Genomic DNA, 15,859 nt, shown 5'->3' on the forward strand with positions numbered 1-15,859 from the left:
ACCCACCAGCCTGAAAACAGCCCTCAGCCCCTCACCCAGACTGGCCAGGCACCCCAGTGGGGACCCCCACCCTGAAGGGTGTGTGACCAGCTGCAAACAGCCATCATCCCCTCACCCAGGCTGGCCAGGCACCCCAGTGGGGACCCCCACCCTGATCCAGGACACCCTTCAGGGCAAACCAGCCGGCACCCACCCGTGCATCAGGCCTCTATCCTATATAGTAAAAGGGTAATATGCCTCCCAGCACCGGGATCAGCGGAGCTGCGAGGCCTCCCGGCACTGGGATCAGTGTGACAGGGGGCAGCGCCCAAACCCCCTGATCACCCTGCGGCTCTGTGTGACTGGGTGGGGCCACAACCTCCCTATCCGCTCTGCTCTGTTCATGACAGCGGAAGGCGCCCCAACCCCCTGATCAGCCCTGTTCTGTGCCTGATAGGGGGGAGCACCCCAACCCCCTGATCGCCCTGCGGCTCTGTGTGTGACAGGGTGCAGCGCCCCAACCCCCTGATGGGCCCTGCTCTGTGTGTGACAGGGTACGGAGCCCCAACCCCCTTGATGGGCCCTGCTCTGTGCATGATAGGGGGCAGCGCCCCAACCCCCTGATTGGCCTGCTCTGTGCGTGACGGGGGTGGCACCGCAACCTCCCCATCGACCCTGCTTTGAGTGTGACAGGGGTGGTGCCCCAACCCCCCAATTGGCCCTACCCTGAGCATGATTGAGGGTGGCATCACAACCTCCCAATCTGCCCTGCTCTGTGCATGACAGGAGGAGGCGCCCCAACTCCCCAATCGGCCCTGCTCGGATCCCGACCAGGGGCGCACCTAGGGATTGGGCCTGCCCTCTGCCACCCGGGAGCAGGCCTAAGCCAGCAGGTCGTTACCTCCTGAGGGGTCCCAGACTGGGAGAGGGCACAGGCCGGGCTGAGGGACCCCTCCTTCCCCCGGAGTGCACAAAGTTTTGTGCACCGGGCCTCTAGTCTATACTAATAAAAGGGTAATATGCTAATTAGACTGGACATCTGGGTGACCTTCTGGATGTCCTTCCAGACAAAGCCATGCTGGCGGGCCCGAGGCAGAGGCGGATAGGGACGATCAGGCCGTCAGGGGAGAGCTGTTAGGGGGATCAGGCTGGCAGTGGAGAGCAGTTAGGGGGATCAGGCCGGCAGGGGAGAGCAGTTAGGGGTATCAGGCCGGCAGGGGAGAGCAGTTAGGGGGATCAGGCCGGCAGGGGAGAGCAGTTAGGGGCGATCAGGAAGGCAGGCAGAAGCGATTAGGGGTGATCAGGTCAGCAGGCAGGCAAGCGGTTAGGAGCCAGCAGTCCCGGATTGTGAGAGGGATGTCCCAGATTACAGAGGGTGCAGGCTGGGCTGAGGGACCCACTCCTCCACTCCCATGCATGAATTTCGTGCATTGGGCCTCTAGTCTATCTTACCTAATAATAGACAAACATGTAAATTAACTGTCCCTCCTACGCTTACCAGTCAGGAGAGTATGCAAATTAACCCAACAAAGATGGTAGTTTATTTGCATACGTAGTGGCGAAGCGGTGGAGCGAAGACTGAAGGCTCCATCCGGAGCCGCGAAGACTGAAACCTCCGGCCGGAGCGAAGGCCTGGATCCCGGGTGCCGGAAGAAAGCCAGTGCCGGCAGAAAGCCAGTGCCGGCAGCCAGGGGAAGGGAAGGCCTATTGTACGAATCTCTTCGTGCAACGGGCCTCTAGTATATATATAAAAGGCTAAGTGGCCGACCGACCAGCAATTTAAAAATAAACGTTGACTCGTGCATGTGTGGTACATATAAAACTCTCACTGGTGCCAATCGCACATGTGTGTTTCAATCTGTCATTGTCCATCATGAATTTGGTTGACACTTCTATTATAGAGAAAAGGCAAATAGCAATATTAAAATATTTCTTCTAATTAATTTCCTTTCAGTGTGCACGAATCCATGCACTGGGCCAGTAGTGTATTATAAAATTGTACACCTGAAACCTATATAATTTTATTAACCAGTGTCACCCCAATAAATTCAATAAAAATGTAAAAAAATGATTATGCACATAATTGTTACCTATATAAATGGGCTGATGCCTTTTGTAATATAGCCAGAACTCAAAATTGCCCTAGCTGGCTTGGTTCAGTGGATAGAGCGTCGGCCTGCAGACTGAAGGGTCGTGGGTTCGATTCTGGTAAAGGGCATATGCCTGGGTTGAAGGTTCAATCCCCAGTGGGGGTGTGCAGGAGGCAGCTGATTAATGATTCTCTCTCATATTGATGTTTCTATCTCTCCCACTCCATTCCTATATGAAATCAATAAAAATAGATTTTTAAAAAATCCTATAAAGAACTCAAATTTATCTGGGCTCATTTTTCACTTGTCAGTTTTTTAAAAATGTAAAAGAACAATATACTGTGGTAAGGGTACTAGGGAATGGGCATCTCACGCATTGCTCTGAGTATATTGGTAAATTTCCTGGTGTAAAGTTTTGCAGTCTGAAGGAAGAGCTTTCCAAATGATTATATTTTTGGCCTAGTTATTCCACTTTAGGAATCTAAGCATTTGGGAAATATGCTATATATTTCAAGGTAGTAAATGGGGAAGACAACAGTATGTTCGTAGTTAAATTTGTTTGCTGAGCCATTCATTCTTGTGTAAATAAAAACTAAGGAACTACCTTACTTGTCTTTCAGGACTACTGTCTCAGAAATTGGCATTTGAGGAGGGAGGAGGGGGGAGAGAGAGAGAGAGAGAGAGAGAGAGAGAGAGAGAGAGAGAAGGAGAGAGAAACATCGATGCATGCACCCCAAGCAGGGCCTGCACCCCAAGCAGGGCTTGGGTTGAGCCTGCACCGAGGTATGTGCTCTTGACCCGGAATTGACTGGCTGACGCTCTAACCACTAAGCAACCGGCCAGGGCCAACTTTATTTTTTAAATTAACAGTCAGTGCTCACTCAAAATGACTTTGAAAACCCTCAGGAAAAATAATCTTCTATATCTTCTATATTTAGAGCAGGAGGTGTCTCTTATGTTAGGATAAAAGCTATTTTAGGAGCTACTATTTAAGATACTCTGACATTGGTATTTACCTTATGATTTTTACAGCAAATGGATAGTGCAGAAATATAGAGAATGGAACCAAATTGTATAGCACATGGTAAATGATAGGACCAAGAAACTATAAAAAAGGACTAAATATAGAAAAGGATTAAGCATACTTTTGGAAGAAAGCGTAGGTTTCTATATGCTGGGGTTGTTTCTAGAGAAAATAACTGCTAATATCAGGCTGTGACTACTAAAGAGCCAAACTTGTTCCAGAGCTGAGGAAATGGATAAGGATTCCTGAGTAACATCTGTCATCACACAGTTACACAGAATGAATTTATAGGGTCCTTTGATTAGACTGGGGGAGGGGAGATAGAGGGGGACCTTTTTTCTTCCAAGGGCCATTTGGATATTTATATCATCATTTGTGGACCGTATAAAATTATCAGCTTAAAAAAATTAGCCTGCTATATTTGGTCAAATATTTAATTAACTCACTCCTAATGCCTTGGCAGGGCTGGACTTTCCCTACTCCTGGTTTAGACACTGATCTTGCTGAATCAAAAGGACAGGTGGCTCAAGAACCCTCTCCCTTCCTCTTTCTCTCAAAATCAATAAATTATTCTTTAATAATAATAATATTGAATGTCAACTGTAGTTGAAAATAAAAAAAAATTAATCTCCCTCTCTTAACCATGAAGAAAAGGAAATAACATTAAAATTTACGATGTCAGCTTTAGATATCAGAAAAGGAAGATACTATTTCACCAACAAAGAGGAAAGAGTTGTTTCTAGTGCCTACAGTTTTTAGTCTTACAAATAGTCTGTGTCTGTTTTTTTTAATGCCCTTATAATCATTAACATGTCTTAGCTAAGAAGGTTATGGACAAGTTTATCCTTTTCTCCCCTCCCTGGAGCAAATATCAAAACAATGTATTTGATTGAATGCAGACTCTATACTATGTTTTCTTATTTTTTTTTTAAATTGTGGGGGCTTTTAAAAATGTTTTTATTGATTTTAGAGAGGCGGGGGGTGGGGGGGGAGGGAGGGAGGGCGAGAGAGAGAGAGAGAGAGAGAGAGAGAGAGAGAGAGAGAGAGAGAGAAAGAGAAAGAAAACATATTGATGTGAGAGAGAAACATTGATTGGCTGCCTTCTGCACTGGGGATCGAGCCTGCAACCTGGGCATGTGCCCTGACCAGGAATCAAATCAGTGACTTTTCGGTGCATGGGACAGTGCTCAACCAACTGAGCACACTGGCCCAAGCACTATCTTTTCTTTTGGTGAACAAAAATATTGGTACAGTGAAGCATGCTTGTATTTTTTTTTTTATTTTTTATTTCAGAGGGGAAGGGAGAGGGAGAGACAGAAACATCAATGATGAGAGAGAATCATTGATTGGCTATCTCCTGCACGCCCCACACTGGGGATGGAGCCCACAACCCGGGCATGTGCCCTGACAGGGAATGGAACCTTGACCTCCTGGTTCATAGGTCAACGCTCAACCACTGAGCAACACTGGCTGGGCAAGCATGCTTGCATTACCGATTTCATCCACAGATACAAACTGTCATCTATGTGGCAGGCTTCAATTCACAAAAGTATTCTTTGGACTTACAGCACCAAAATTAATTAAGGTGTGCAATGGAGGTTGCATTCTCCCAGTGGTCCTGGCCTACGAAATATACATTGAGCTATGGTCTAATTACTTTTTAGACCTTAAAGAAACAAGAAACTCATCTTGCCACTTAGTGGTTATTTATTTTCCCACTAATAAAGTTTATTTGCTATGCTGTTGTTCTGCTTAATGTGTCTGAACCTTTATTTCCCCACTATATCACAAGTGTGTTCCTTATGATTTCTTAAGGCCCCTTTCCATTGACGGCACTTTCTCTGATAATGCTGGTGAACAATGAAGACAGAAAGCAGCATGGCAAGAAAAGGAAGGCTCTGAAATATCAACTCTTAAATAATTAAGACTATGACTTACCAACTCTATTTCAGTGACTGCTGCTTTTTTTGGTTATTCCATGGACTTAAGGTGGTAGTAGTTATATGGGTAAATGTAAAATGGAGTTCTAGCTATAAAGGTTTTACATTTTTTATTGGAGTGTAGTTTATTTGTAGTACCGTCTGTAGATTACTCTATGTGCTCACCAAGTCTTGGTTACTTCATTTTGGCCTTAATAAATAGAATGAGTTTAGGTTTCAGTATTGCTAACCCAACTTTTTGTTGCAGACAAAACTTACCTGGGGTCCCTACTTATGGTTTTATATGCTTCGTGCTGCCACGTCAACTCTCTCAGGTATTACTTTTCTGTTTGAATATTGTATAACTACTGTAATTTGCTCCAAGAGCTCTGCCAAAAAGGGGTGTTTCAGAAATGAAGGAGAAACAATAGGGAGTTAATCACTCTCAAGCTAGTTAGCATTGAAAGGTATCAATCTCACTTGTACTTCACCTCAAAACATTCTTCAGCTTTTGGCTGTGTGTGTGTGTGTGTGTGTGTGTTTTTAAAGGATTGAAAATGGCTATATTAATTTAGATACAATTTTCACAGTCTTAAACCTTTTTTGTTAGCACCTGTTTTATTTTGTCATTTGGTACCCTAATGCCTGTAGTTATAATTCATTTATTTTATGTCATTAATATATTTTTAAAATTTTTTAATTGAGAGAGAGAGAGAAAGGAAGAAAGAAAGAAAGAAAGAGAGAGAAATGTTGATTGCTGTTACATTTATTTATGCATTCACTGGTTGATTTTTGTGTGTGCTCTGCCCAGGGATGGAACCCACAACCTTGGCGTATGATTCTCTAACCAACTGAGCTACCAGGCATGGACAATGTTTTATTTCCTTTTTAAAAATATATTTTTATTGATTTCAGAGAGGAAGGGAGAGGGAGAAAGAGATAGAAACATTAATGATGAGAGAATCATTGATTGGCTGCCTCCTGCACACCCCCTACTGAGGTATTTTTGCCCTTGACAAGAATCAAACCCGTGAGCCTTCAGTATGCAGGCTAACACTTTATCCACTGAGCCAAACTGCTAGGGCTAGTGTTTTATTTCTTAAACTAGAGGCCTGGTGCACGGATTTGTGTACTATTGGGATTCCTCTGCCTGGCCTTCACCCTCTTGCAATCTGGGGGGATGTCAGAGAGCCGGTTTCGGCCCGAACCCTGCAGGCCAGGCCGAGGGACCCCAATCTGTGCACCAGGCCTCTAGTATGTGTATAAGATCTTTGGTTAATCTCTTCCAGCCCTCCCCCTGCCCTCCTTTCCTCTGAGATTCATCAGTCTGTTCCATGTTTCCATGCTGTGGTTTCCGCTCCTGGGTCAAGCATCTTCCCCCTGGTGGTCAGTGCACATCATAGCTACCAGCCAGTCGGCTGGTCGACCGGTCGCTTATATTCAGAGTGAGATATAACTAAGTCATATTTGAAAGAAATGAATTATCAGCTTATGACTTAATCATGCTAACTTTAAATATAGGTTTTAAATCATAAAGCTTTCTCTTCTAATTTTAACTCCTTCATAGCTTCTATCACTTTCTGCTTTTTTATTAGATCTAATTTTGAATAGTAATTCATTCAACAAACATTTAGTGAGCACTCAGTATATGCTGGATGGTCTGTTGAAATGAAAAGAACATTAGCTTTATATTCAGACCTGATTAAATTTTGGATTTGCTTTGTCAGCTTGGCAAGTTCTTCAACCTCTCTGAGTCTAACCTTTCACAGTGGCTGGCATTTATGATACAAGCCATTCCTCTCCTCCAGCCCATTGGCATCCTAGCTAAGAATATGCATTTTTTTTAAACATATATTTTATTGATTTTTTACAGAGAAGAAGGGAGAGGGATAGAGATTTAGAAATATCAATGAGAGAGAAACATCAATCAGCTGCCTCCTGCATGCCCCCTACTGGGGATGCGACTGCAACCAAGGTACATGCCCTTGACCGGAATCGAACCTGGGACCCTTGAGTCCGCAGGCCTATGCTCTGAATATGCATTTTTTTAAAAAAAGAAATAGACATTACTGGGAGTGTTAACAGGTGCCTAAAAGGAGCCATAGTGCTTCTTGAGGAAATCAAGGAATTATATACAGAAGAGATATTGAATCTTCATAACCTCTCTGAGGGCAGGAACTATAACTTTTGTATTTCTACAGTGCTTTGCACATAGTGCTCAAGAAATGTTTGTAAAAAATACATTTTTTTAAAAAAAGAATTGTTTATGGAATTATGTAAGCTATTTAACTTTTGTATCTTTAGTGTGTGACTTTCTTGGAGAGAAGATTGCATCTGTTTTGGGCATCAGTACCCCAAAATACCAGTATGCCATTGATGAGTATTACCGGATGAAGAAGGAGGTGTGTCTCCCTTTTACATTTTTTTTTTTTTTTTTTAGTAAATCTTTATTGTTCAGATTATTACATTTGTTCCTCTTCCCCCCCCCCATAACTCCCCTCCACCCAGTTCCCACCCCATCCTCTGCCCTTACCCCCCCCACTGTCCTCATCCCTAGGTGCACAATTTTTGTCCAGTCTCTTCCCGCATCTCCCACACCCCTTTCCCCACCAAGAATAGTGAGTCCATTCCCTTTCTATGTCCCTGATTCTATTATAATCACCAGTTCATACTGTTAATCAGATTATTTATTCACTTGATTCTTAGATTCACTTGTTGATAGATGAATATTTGTTGTTCATAATTTGTATCTTTACCTTTTTCTTCCTCTTACTCTTCTTAAAGGATACCTTTCAGCATTTCATATAATCCTGGTTTGGTGGTGATGAACTCCTTTAGCTTTTCCTTATCTGTGAAGCTCTTTATCTGACCTTCAATTCTGAATGATAGCTTTGCTGGATAAAGTAATCTTGGTTGTAGGTTCTTGGTATTCATCACTTTGAATATTTGTTGCCACTCCCTCCTGGCCTGCAAAGTTTCTGTTGAGAAATCAGCTGACAGTTGTATGGGTATTCCCTTGTAGGTAACTGAGTTTCTTTCCCTTGCTGCTTTTAAGATTCTCTCTTTGTCTTTTGCTCCTGGCATTTTAATTCTGATGTGTCTTGGTGTGGTCCTCTTTGGGTTCCTTTTGTTTGGGGTTCTCTGTGCTTCCTGGACTTGGAAGTCTATTTCTTTCACCAGGTAGGGGAAGTTTTCTGTCATTATTTCTTCAAATAGGTTTTCAATATCTTGCTCTCTCTCATCTTCTGGCACCCCTATAATTCTGATGTTGGTACGCTTGAAGCTGACCCAGAGGCTCCTTACACTATCTTTGTATTTTTGGATTCTTTTTTCATTTTGCTTTTCTGGTTGGGTGTTTTTTGCTTCTTCGCATTTCAAGTCTTTGCCTTGATTCTTGTGCTCCTCTGGTTTGCTGTTGGGAGTCTGTATAATATTTGTTATTTCAGTCCGTGTATGCTTAATTTCTAGTTGGTTCTTTATCACAACATCGAGGGTCTCATTAGATTTCTTGAGGATCTCAATAACTTTATCGGCGGCTTCTAGACAGTTCTTGAGAGACCTTAAAAGTGTGGTTCTGAACTCAATATCCTCCATTGACAGTTTTGTCCTGTTTCTTTGTCTCCGCATTTTTTATGCTTTCTTGGTGCACCCCCTAGTGGTCTTTGTGCACAGTCTTGTTGTAGTTAAGCCTTGATTGTTGTAGTTAATACCAGGGGGATTTGACCTCCAGGCCAACTGGCTGTGAGAATCAGCTGTGTCTACAGTGGGAAAACTTCTGTCCTCTAGGGAGGTGCTAATCTAGCCTTTGCCTGAGGCTATCTGGCAAATGGCTCTGCGCAGGGCTTGGGCGGGGCGGGTCGGGTGGAGGGAGCAGTTATGGCTGCAAACCTCGGAGAGAAAGCTGCCCTCGCGTTCCGACTGATGCCAGACAGTCCCTCTTCTCCTGTATGAGTCTGGGTCCCCAGAGACTCGCCCAGAACTGGCGCTCAGAGCCTGAGCCTCCCTCCCGATTGAAAATGGCAACCGCGCCCTCAGCTACCAGCCTGCTCCGTGCGTACCTCCGCACCTTTGTATTTTCCGCACTGCTCCTCCTCTGAGTCTCGCATGCTGTTCTCTTTCCTTCTAGTTGAAGAATTTCCCCTCAGCCAGTCTTCCTGTGGTTCTGGGCGATGTCCGTTCAGTCTTTTAGTTGCATTTGTGAAGTGGTTGTTCGAGGCAGCCAACTCCGGTGTTTACCTATGCCGCCATCTTGGTTTTCTCCTACATTTTCTTGATTAGGTTTGCTTTGCTATGGACTTGATGGGTTGTATATTGAACACATGTATTCTCTAGATGCCCAAAAGGTAACTCCCTTATGCTAGGTATTTCATTTTAGAGTCAGTTTCTTTATCAAATTAGCATACATTTTGGAATTTTTTAATACTGAAAATTTCCTAGGATCTATTTGTAAAATTGAGCTAGATTTACTGTGCTAGTTGCTATGTATGTTATTCATCTTCACACACCTCTCTCTGGATTATTATCTTCCAATTTTAAGATAAGGAAAGACCCAGTCTTTCTACTTAGTATGCATAGACTGCATGTAGAACTGGAGTGAGTTTGATGCACAGAAAATTATAGGTACTAGGAATGTGTAAGTGTCAGTAGTTAAGGCAACCTGTCTATAGTGAGGTCTTAGAGTGGGAGTGAAATGAGTTTAGCCTTAAACAATGAGAAAGCTTTAGCATTTAAGAGGATGGGCCCAAGAAACAAAGAGTCTGAATTCAAATTCTTGTTCTGCCACTTCTAACTTTGTTACCTCGTGCAAAATACTTAACCTTTATAAGCCTCAGTTTACTCATCTTTATAATGAAAATTGCAGCATGCATGCTGGGGTTGTTCTAAGGATTAAATGAGTTAATATGTAAAACAGAATAGCACCTCGTATATATTAGTGAAAATGAAAAAAATATTAGTATCTAGCTATTCTCCTTCAAGCACTTGAGGGTAATTTAGATAAACTTAGAATAGAGAGGAACGAAAATATGTTGTATGTTTGGGGAAATGGCAAGAATACTACTTTATTGTCACTGGAGCAGAGAGTACAACAGAATGGCTGGAGATGAATCTGGAAAGCTCAACTGACTTTATATTTATTTGGTTTCAAAAACGTTTGATGAACGACTGTTTAGAACCCCATTACCTCTGGGGAGTATTGAATAGCCACTCTAAATGGCCTTTCTCATTCACTCTTTTTTTTTTGTTTTGTTTTCTCATTCACTCTCAAGAAAGCCCTAGATTAATCTTCTTGACAGGTTAGTCATTCTGTACCCATACTGCAGGGACAAATACACATGCCACCTCTTCCATGAACTTAGTTCTGGAACTGGAAGTTACTATTTCTGAATCTCTATAGTTATTCCTTTGTCTCAATGCTGTTTTTACATGTCTTAACTTCCCTCTTTCTGAGGGCAGAGACTACCCTATCTGTTACCAGGTACTTATGGGAACACTAACCACGCTACATTAATTTAGTGAATAGACCACCCTGTTCCAGTGAACAGGCTGATACCCTGTAATTGAAGTGATATAGTATTAGGTATAGTTTTAGATTAGACTTAATCTGAGAAGATATATCTCTTGTCAAAGTTCAGGTTTCATCTCAGAGGGGAAGTGTGGGCAGGAAGAGGTTAAATAAAGAATTATATGCATAATCCATAGACACAATGGTGCCATGAAGGCCTGGGGAGGGGACAGGAGCAGGGTGGAGGGGTCAATGGGGGAAAAAATGGGGACATCCGTAATGCTTTTAATAATATATATTTTTAAAAATGACACCACTTTTCTAAAATGTCATGTAATAGTTTTCATTTCAATTTGGGAATGAAAGGGAAGGAAAGTATGTCTTATCTTAATTAGACCAAAGTGAATTGGACACGATACTGTTTTGGTTAAAAAAGAAAACAACAACAAGCAGCTACAATTGGGGGGACAAATATTATTCCTTTCGGACATTATATTTGAACGATATTTGGTATTTCCTCTTTTTAGGAGGAGGAAGAAGAAGAAGAAAACAGGATGTCTGAAGAAGCAGAAAGACACTACCAACAGAATAAGCTGCAGGCTGATTCCATTGTTCAGACAGATCAACCAGAAACAGTGGTGTCCAGTTCATTTGTGAATCTCAATTTTGAAATGGAGGGAGATTGTGAAGTATTTCCAGAAAACAAACAAAATCCAGTCTCTGTCCCACCGTAGAATGCAACGACTCTCAAACTTCAAACTCTAAGGTGGTTTTTATACCAGGAACTTTCACATTCTCTATTCAGTGGGATTTAATACAGTTATTTATATTTTAAATTATTATCTATAAAGGGAAAACTCTTTTATTCTTGGGCTCTATCTAGCAAAAGTCAGATCTGAAATTTGGATATTTGTACTATGCTTTTACTGTGTGTCAAATTAGTGTTTTGGTTTTAAAATGATCTTTATAAAAATGTTAAGGACATTTTAGAGCCCTAACTGCCAATTAAGAAGAGTTAATTATCATGCTTATCTGTTATTTGTGTTTGTACAAAAAAAAAATGGGTTAAGTTGCTGATTAAGGCTAGAGTTGATATTCCTAATCTCAAATGAAAAAGGATTTTCCCTGATTTTTTCATGCTTATTTATATATCTAACCATTAAACTTCATACTAAAGATGATTCACTGAGTAATAAAAGGCGTAAGATAAAAGCACTTTGAATTTTCTTTCCTTGAGAATAACTTTATTTTATGGAAAGGTGATTGAGTCTGTAACACCAAATAAGATGGGTTTCCTTTTTTTTCTATTTTAAATGTTTTTATGGATTTATGGTGTGATTCATGGCATATGATGGCAATCTTTTTAGTAATGGGTCTATACTACATAATTTAGTTATCAGATTATGTAATTAATGGATTAGTTATCAGCTTATGTAATTAATATCACCATAAGTTACAGTTCACCAATAGCTCTAAAAAATGCTAACCTGACATCTTCCCTCCAATTTTTTTTTAACTTCCAGTTTGAGTTAGTACTTCCAACTCAGATATTTGGTTATCCAGTGAAGGCATGCATATTTAAAGGTGATCTGTTTCTCCTTAGAGGTCATATATCTAAAAACTAGAAACTTGTCTGATTATAGTAGAAGGAAGATAATGACCTATGAAGATTTTGTGCTTCTTGAATTTTATTTTCTTTACTTGTCTAACAGTGGCCAGTTTGTAATGTTTATAGTTATACACTGTGCCTTAAATTTTTATATTTTTATTTATGCAAACTATAAAATTTCCCATAAATGCATTAAATGGTTTTGTCTTATTTTTAAGCCTTTCAGTTTTTCTTCTTTTCAATCCTTTTAATATTTACTGTCCCCTGTGGATCATAGTTTGTGATATTCTATCTTTTTCTAATCTTTCGTCTCATAAAAACTAGACATAATTGAGAACCCTTACAATGAGTTAAATTCTCTAACAATAATCCTTAACAAACTGAAGTTTTATAAAAGGTAACCCTGGTACTGGTTAATAAAACTAGACAGATTTTTTTATACCAATGATTTTAATTAAAATAAAATATTAACTTCAATACTTAATTGAAATATCCTATTAAAAGAAACATCATATCTAAACACTTCTAACCCAGAAATGAAATGAATGGGGAAGTCTGTAATCTCTGATATACATAATACTTAGGGGAATACTTAAGGTTAAATGATCACATTAAAATTTAAACTACCCTTCAGATATTCAAATTCTTAATGACTAATGTCAGAAATAGTCCTAAATATTGCACAGATTTAAAGTGGACTCCTTCTACCTTCAACAAAACACACTTGTCACACTTAAACTAAGTGGAAATAGGATTTACTGCTTCCTAATTTGGTCCTATTGCTTCCAAACTATTAATTCCAGTAATGAGAACATTTGCTGTGTTCTATAGGCATTTGAAGTCTTTTATTTAGACCATTTCTAAGGATTCTGCTTCAAAGGTTTTACATGCAGCATTCAAGCTTATGTTAATGAATACAGTCTAGTTTTTGAGATCATGTATCATCAAGGTCTGCAGAGTTTTCATTGTCATTTGCAACAAGGGCTTCTCTGTTCTCATAAGTCCAGAAGCCATTCAGATCGATTAGAATGGTGGTGACTGTGTCTCCTTGATTACTGTTGATTAAATCCTGAAGAGAGATTTTCAAAGGATCCTTTGGTTTTACCATGTCAAAGATTTCATCCTGCAAGAGAAAAGAAAAACACAATGGAATGTGATATATGATTCACTTAATTTTTATCACACAGTGACCTAAAATTCAGCACTTAAGCTTATGTAAAATTTTTGTAAAAGAAAAAAACCAACAGATACGCAGTCTCCTTTTCTATGTACAATCAGAATTTTACTGGAATACTCCTTAGTTATGTGATAACTCTCTCTCAAAGAGGAAGAAACTGAGGCTCGGAGTTTAAGCTAACACAAGCTACACAGGCAATTAACAGCTAACCAACTTAATGTCGTGTCCTTTGAGTGCATGTTAACCAACCACTTGTACTTTTGTTAGTGATGAAGCAAACCCTTGATTCAATTTAAGTGCAAACCCAGCTCAAACTTCAAGGCTTCAGAGCCAAGATTATGACAAAGCTTCATTTCCAATATTGATGTCAACCTTTTACACTCTGGACCTATGATGAGGGTGGGGGGTTGGTATCAAAGAATTAGTCATCCAGAAGAACACTAAATTGTGCTAAAATTTACTGGAATAGATGGAAGAACCTCTTCTAAATGAATACTTACAAAGAATTAGTACGTGTTTCCTAATCTTTTTGTAATAAAATTACTCAGTATTTAGTGTCGTTAAAGGAGGAAAATTACATTTTCAAAAGTTTAGAACAGCCCTAACCGGTTTGGCTCAGTGGATAGAGCATCGGCCTGCGGACTGAAGGGTCCCAGGTTCAATTCTAGTCAAGGGCATGTACCTTGGTTGTGGGCACATCCCCAAGAGGGGGTGTGTAGGAGGCAGCTGATCGATGTTTCTCTCTCATCTATGTTTCTAACTCTCTATCCCTCTTCCTTCCTCTCTGTAAAAAATCAATAAAATATATTTTTTTAAAAAAAGTTTAGAACAATTTAGGTAAGAGAAATGAATGAACTTTTATATGTTTGTGAAACTTCTCTTCCAGGTTGGTGGCCATTTAAAATTAACTAGTTCTATTTATTTATTTATTTTTTATTGATTTCAGAGAGGAAGGGAGAGGGAGAGAAGCATCAATGAGAGAGAATTACTGATTGGCTGCCTTCTGCATGCCTCCTACTGGGGATCAAGCCCACAACCCCAGCTTGTGCCCTTGGCAGGAATTGAACCCGTGACTATTCAGTCCGCAGGCCAACACTCTATCCACTGAGCCATACCAGGTAGGGCTTAACTAGTTCTTAAGTTGCCTGTTGCATAGTTTAAAATTTGTGTCATTTATATTAAACCAAAATAACCCTTTATCTTATACTTGGTTAAATCTGAATGGGTTATTTATTACATTACTAGAGGCCCAGTGCACGGGGGACCCCTCAGCCCAGCCTGCACCCTCTCCAATCTGGGACCCCCTCAGGGATTTCCGACTGCCGGTTTAGGCCCGATCCTGGGGATAGGGCCTAAACTGGCAGTCAGACATTCCTCTCACAATCCAGGACCACTGGCTCTTAACTGCTCACCTACCTGCCTGCCTGACTGCCCCTAACTGCCCCCACTGCTGGCCTCGTTACCCCCAGCTGCCTCCCCCATTGGCCTGGTCACCTCTTACTATCCCCCTCTCCCGCTGGCCTGGTCACCCCCAACTGCCCCCCTGCCAGCCTGGTCGCCCCTCACTGCACCCCTCCTGCTGGCCTGGTTGCCCCTCACTGCCCCCTCCTGCTGGCCTGGTCACCCCCAACTGCCCCCCTCTGCTGGCCTGGTCACCCCATGCAGCCTGCTGTTTGGTCGTTTGGTCACCCCTCACTGCCAAACTCCCCCCCCCCCCCCACCCCCCTGCCAGCCTGGTTGCCACATGCAGCCTGCTGCTCAGTTGTTTGGTTGTCCCTCACTAACCCCCCTGCTGGCCTTGTTGTCCCATGCAGCCTGTTAGGTCGCCTGTTTGGTTGTTTCGGTTGTGATGGTCGTTTAGGCTTTTATATATATACTACAGGCCTGATGCATGAAGATTCGTGCAAGAATGGGCCTTCCTTCCCCTGGCTACCGGCACTGCCTTCGCTCCGGCCAGAGCCACCTTTCCGCCTTCCCATATTGCCCAGAGGCCTGGAGTGGCTGGGGCAGTGCAGAACATCTACGTCCCATCCTGCCCCAGGCCACTCCATGCCGGGGTCCAACCCCAGCAGGTCCAGGGGTCCCCAAAGGTGAGGACGGAGTCGGCAAAGAAGGAATGACACGGAGACAGCGTTCAGTTGATCAGCAGCCTAGCCAGGATCTCCAGCCAAGTTCTGGTCTGGATCTCCAGAGAGGTTCTGGTTACGATCTCCAGCCAGGTTCTGTGTCCATGTTCTCTTGCTAGGTTCTCCAGCCAGGTTCTCCAGGTTCTCCAGCCAGGTTCTGTGGCCATGTTCCCTCGCTAGGTTCTCCAGCCAGGTTCTGTCCAGGTTCTCCAGCCAGGTTCAGTCACCAGGTTCTTTCTAGTCAGGTTCTCTTGCCAATTTCTGTAGTCAGGTTCAGTCCAGGATCTTTTGCCATGTTCTCTCGCTAGGTTCTGTCTCTAGGTTCTGAGGCCAGTTTCTGTCCAGGATCTTTTGCCATGTTCTCTCCAGCGAAGTTCTTCTGTCTCTAGAGAACGTTCTGTGTAGGTTCTGTGCCTAGATTCTGTCTCTCTC

The 15,859-nt window shown here is 42.1% G+C and overlaps 2 protein-coding genes across 5 annotated transcripts in view; one reads left to right on the top strand and one right to left on the bottom strand.

Moving 5' to 3' along the window:
- Nucleotides 1-12,336, top strand: part of FAM177A1 (family with sequence similarity 177 member A1) — a 28,513-nt gene extending 16,177 nt beyond the window's left edge. The window contains exons 3-6 of one of the 2 annotated variants that reach the window (XM_081090192.1): nt 5,281-5,347; nt 6,302-6,457; nt 7,317-7,414; nt 11,043-12,336. In XM_081090192.1, the coding sequence (XP_080946318.1) occupies nt 5,281-5,347; nt 6,302-6,457; nt 7,317-7,414; nt 11,043-11,249 (528 nt within the window). In that variant the 3' untranslated portion in view covers nt 11,250-12,336. The remainder of the gene's footprint in view (nt 1-5,280; nt 5,348-6,301; nt 6,458-7,316; nt 7,415-11,042) is intronic. The other variant, XM_081090193.1, reaches the window with a different exon arrangement.
- The window catches only part of PPP2R3C (protein phosphatase 2 regulatory subunit B''gamma), a 32,253-nt gene continuing 28,723 nt past the window's right edge, over nt 12,330-15,859 (bottom strand). For all 3 annotated transcript variants that reach the window (XM_081090136.1, XM_081090137.1, XM_081090138.1), the window contains one exon: nt 12,330-13,247. In XM_081090136.1, the coding sequence (XP_080946262.1) occupies nt 13,059-13,247 (189 nt within the window). In that variant the 3' untranslated portion in view covers nt 12,330-13,058. The remainder of the gene's footprint in view (nt 13,248-15,859) is intronic.

This window comes from Myotis nattereri (genome assembly GCF_964212035.1).
Source record: "Myotis nattereri genome assembly, chromosome: 1".
Classification (NCBI taxonomy): Eukaryota; Metazoa; Chordata; class Mammalia; order Chiroptera; family Vespertilionidae; genus Myotis; species Myotis nattereri.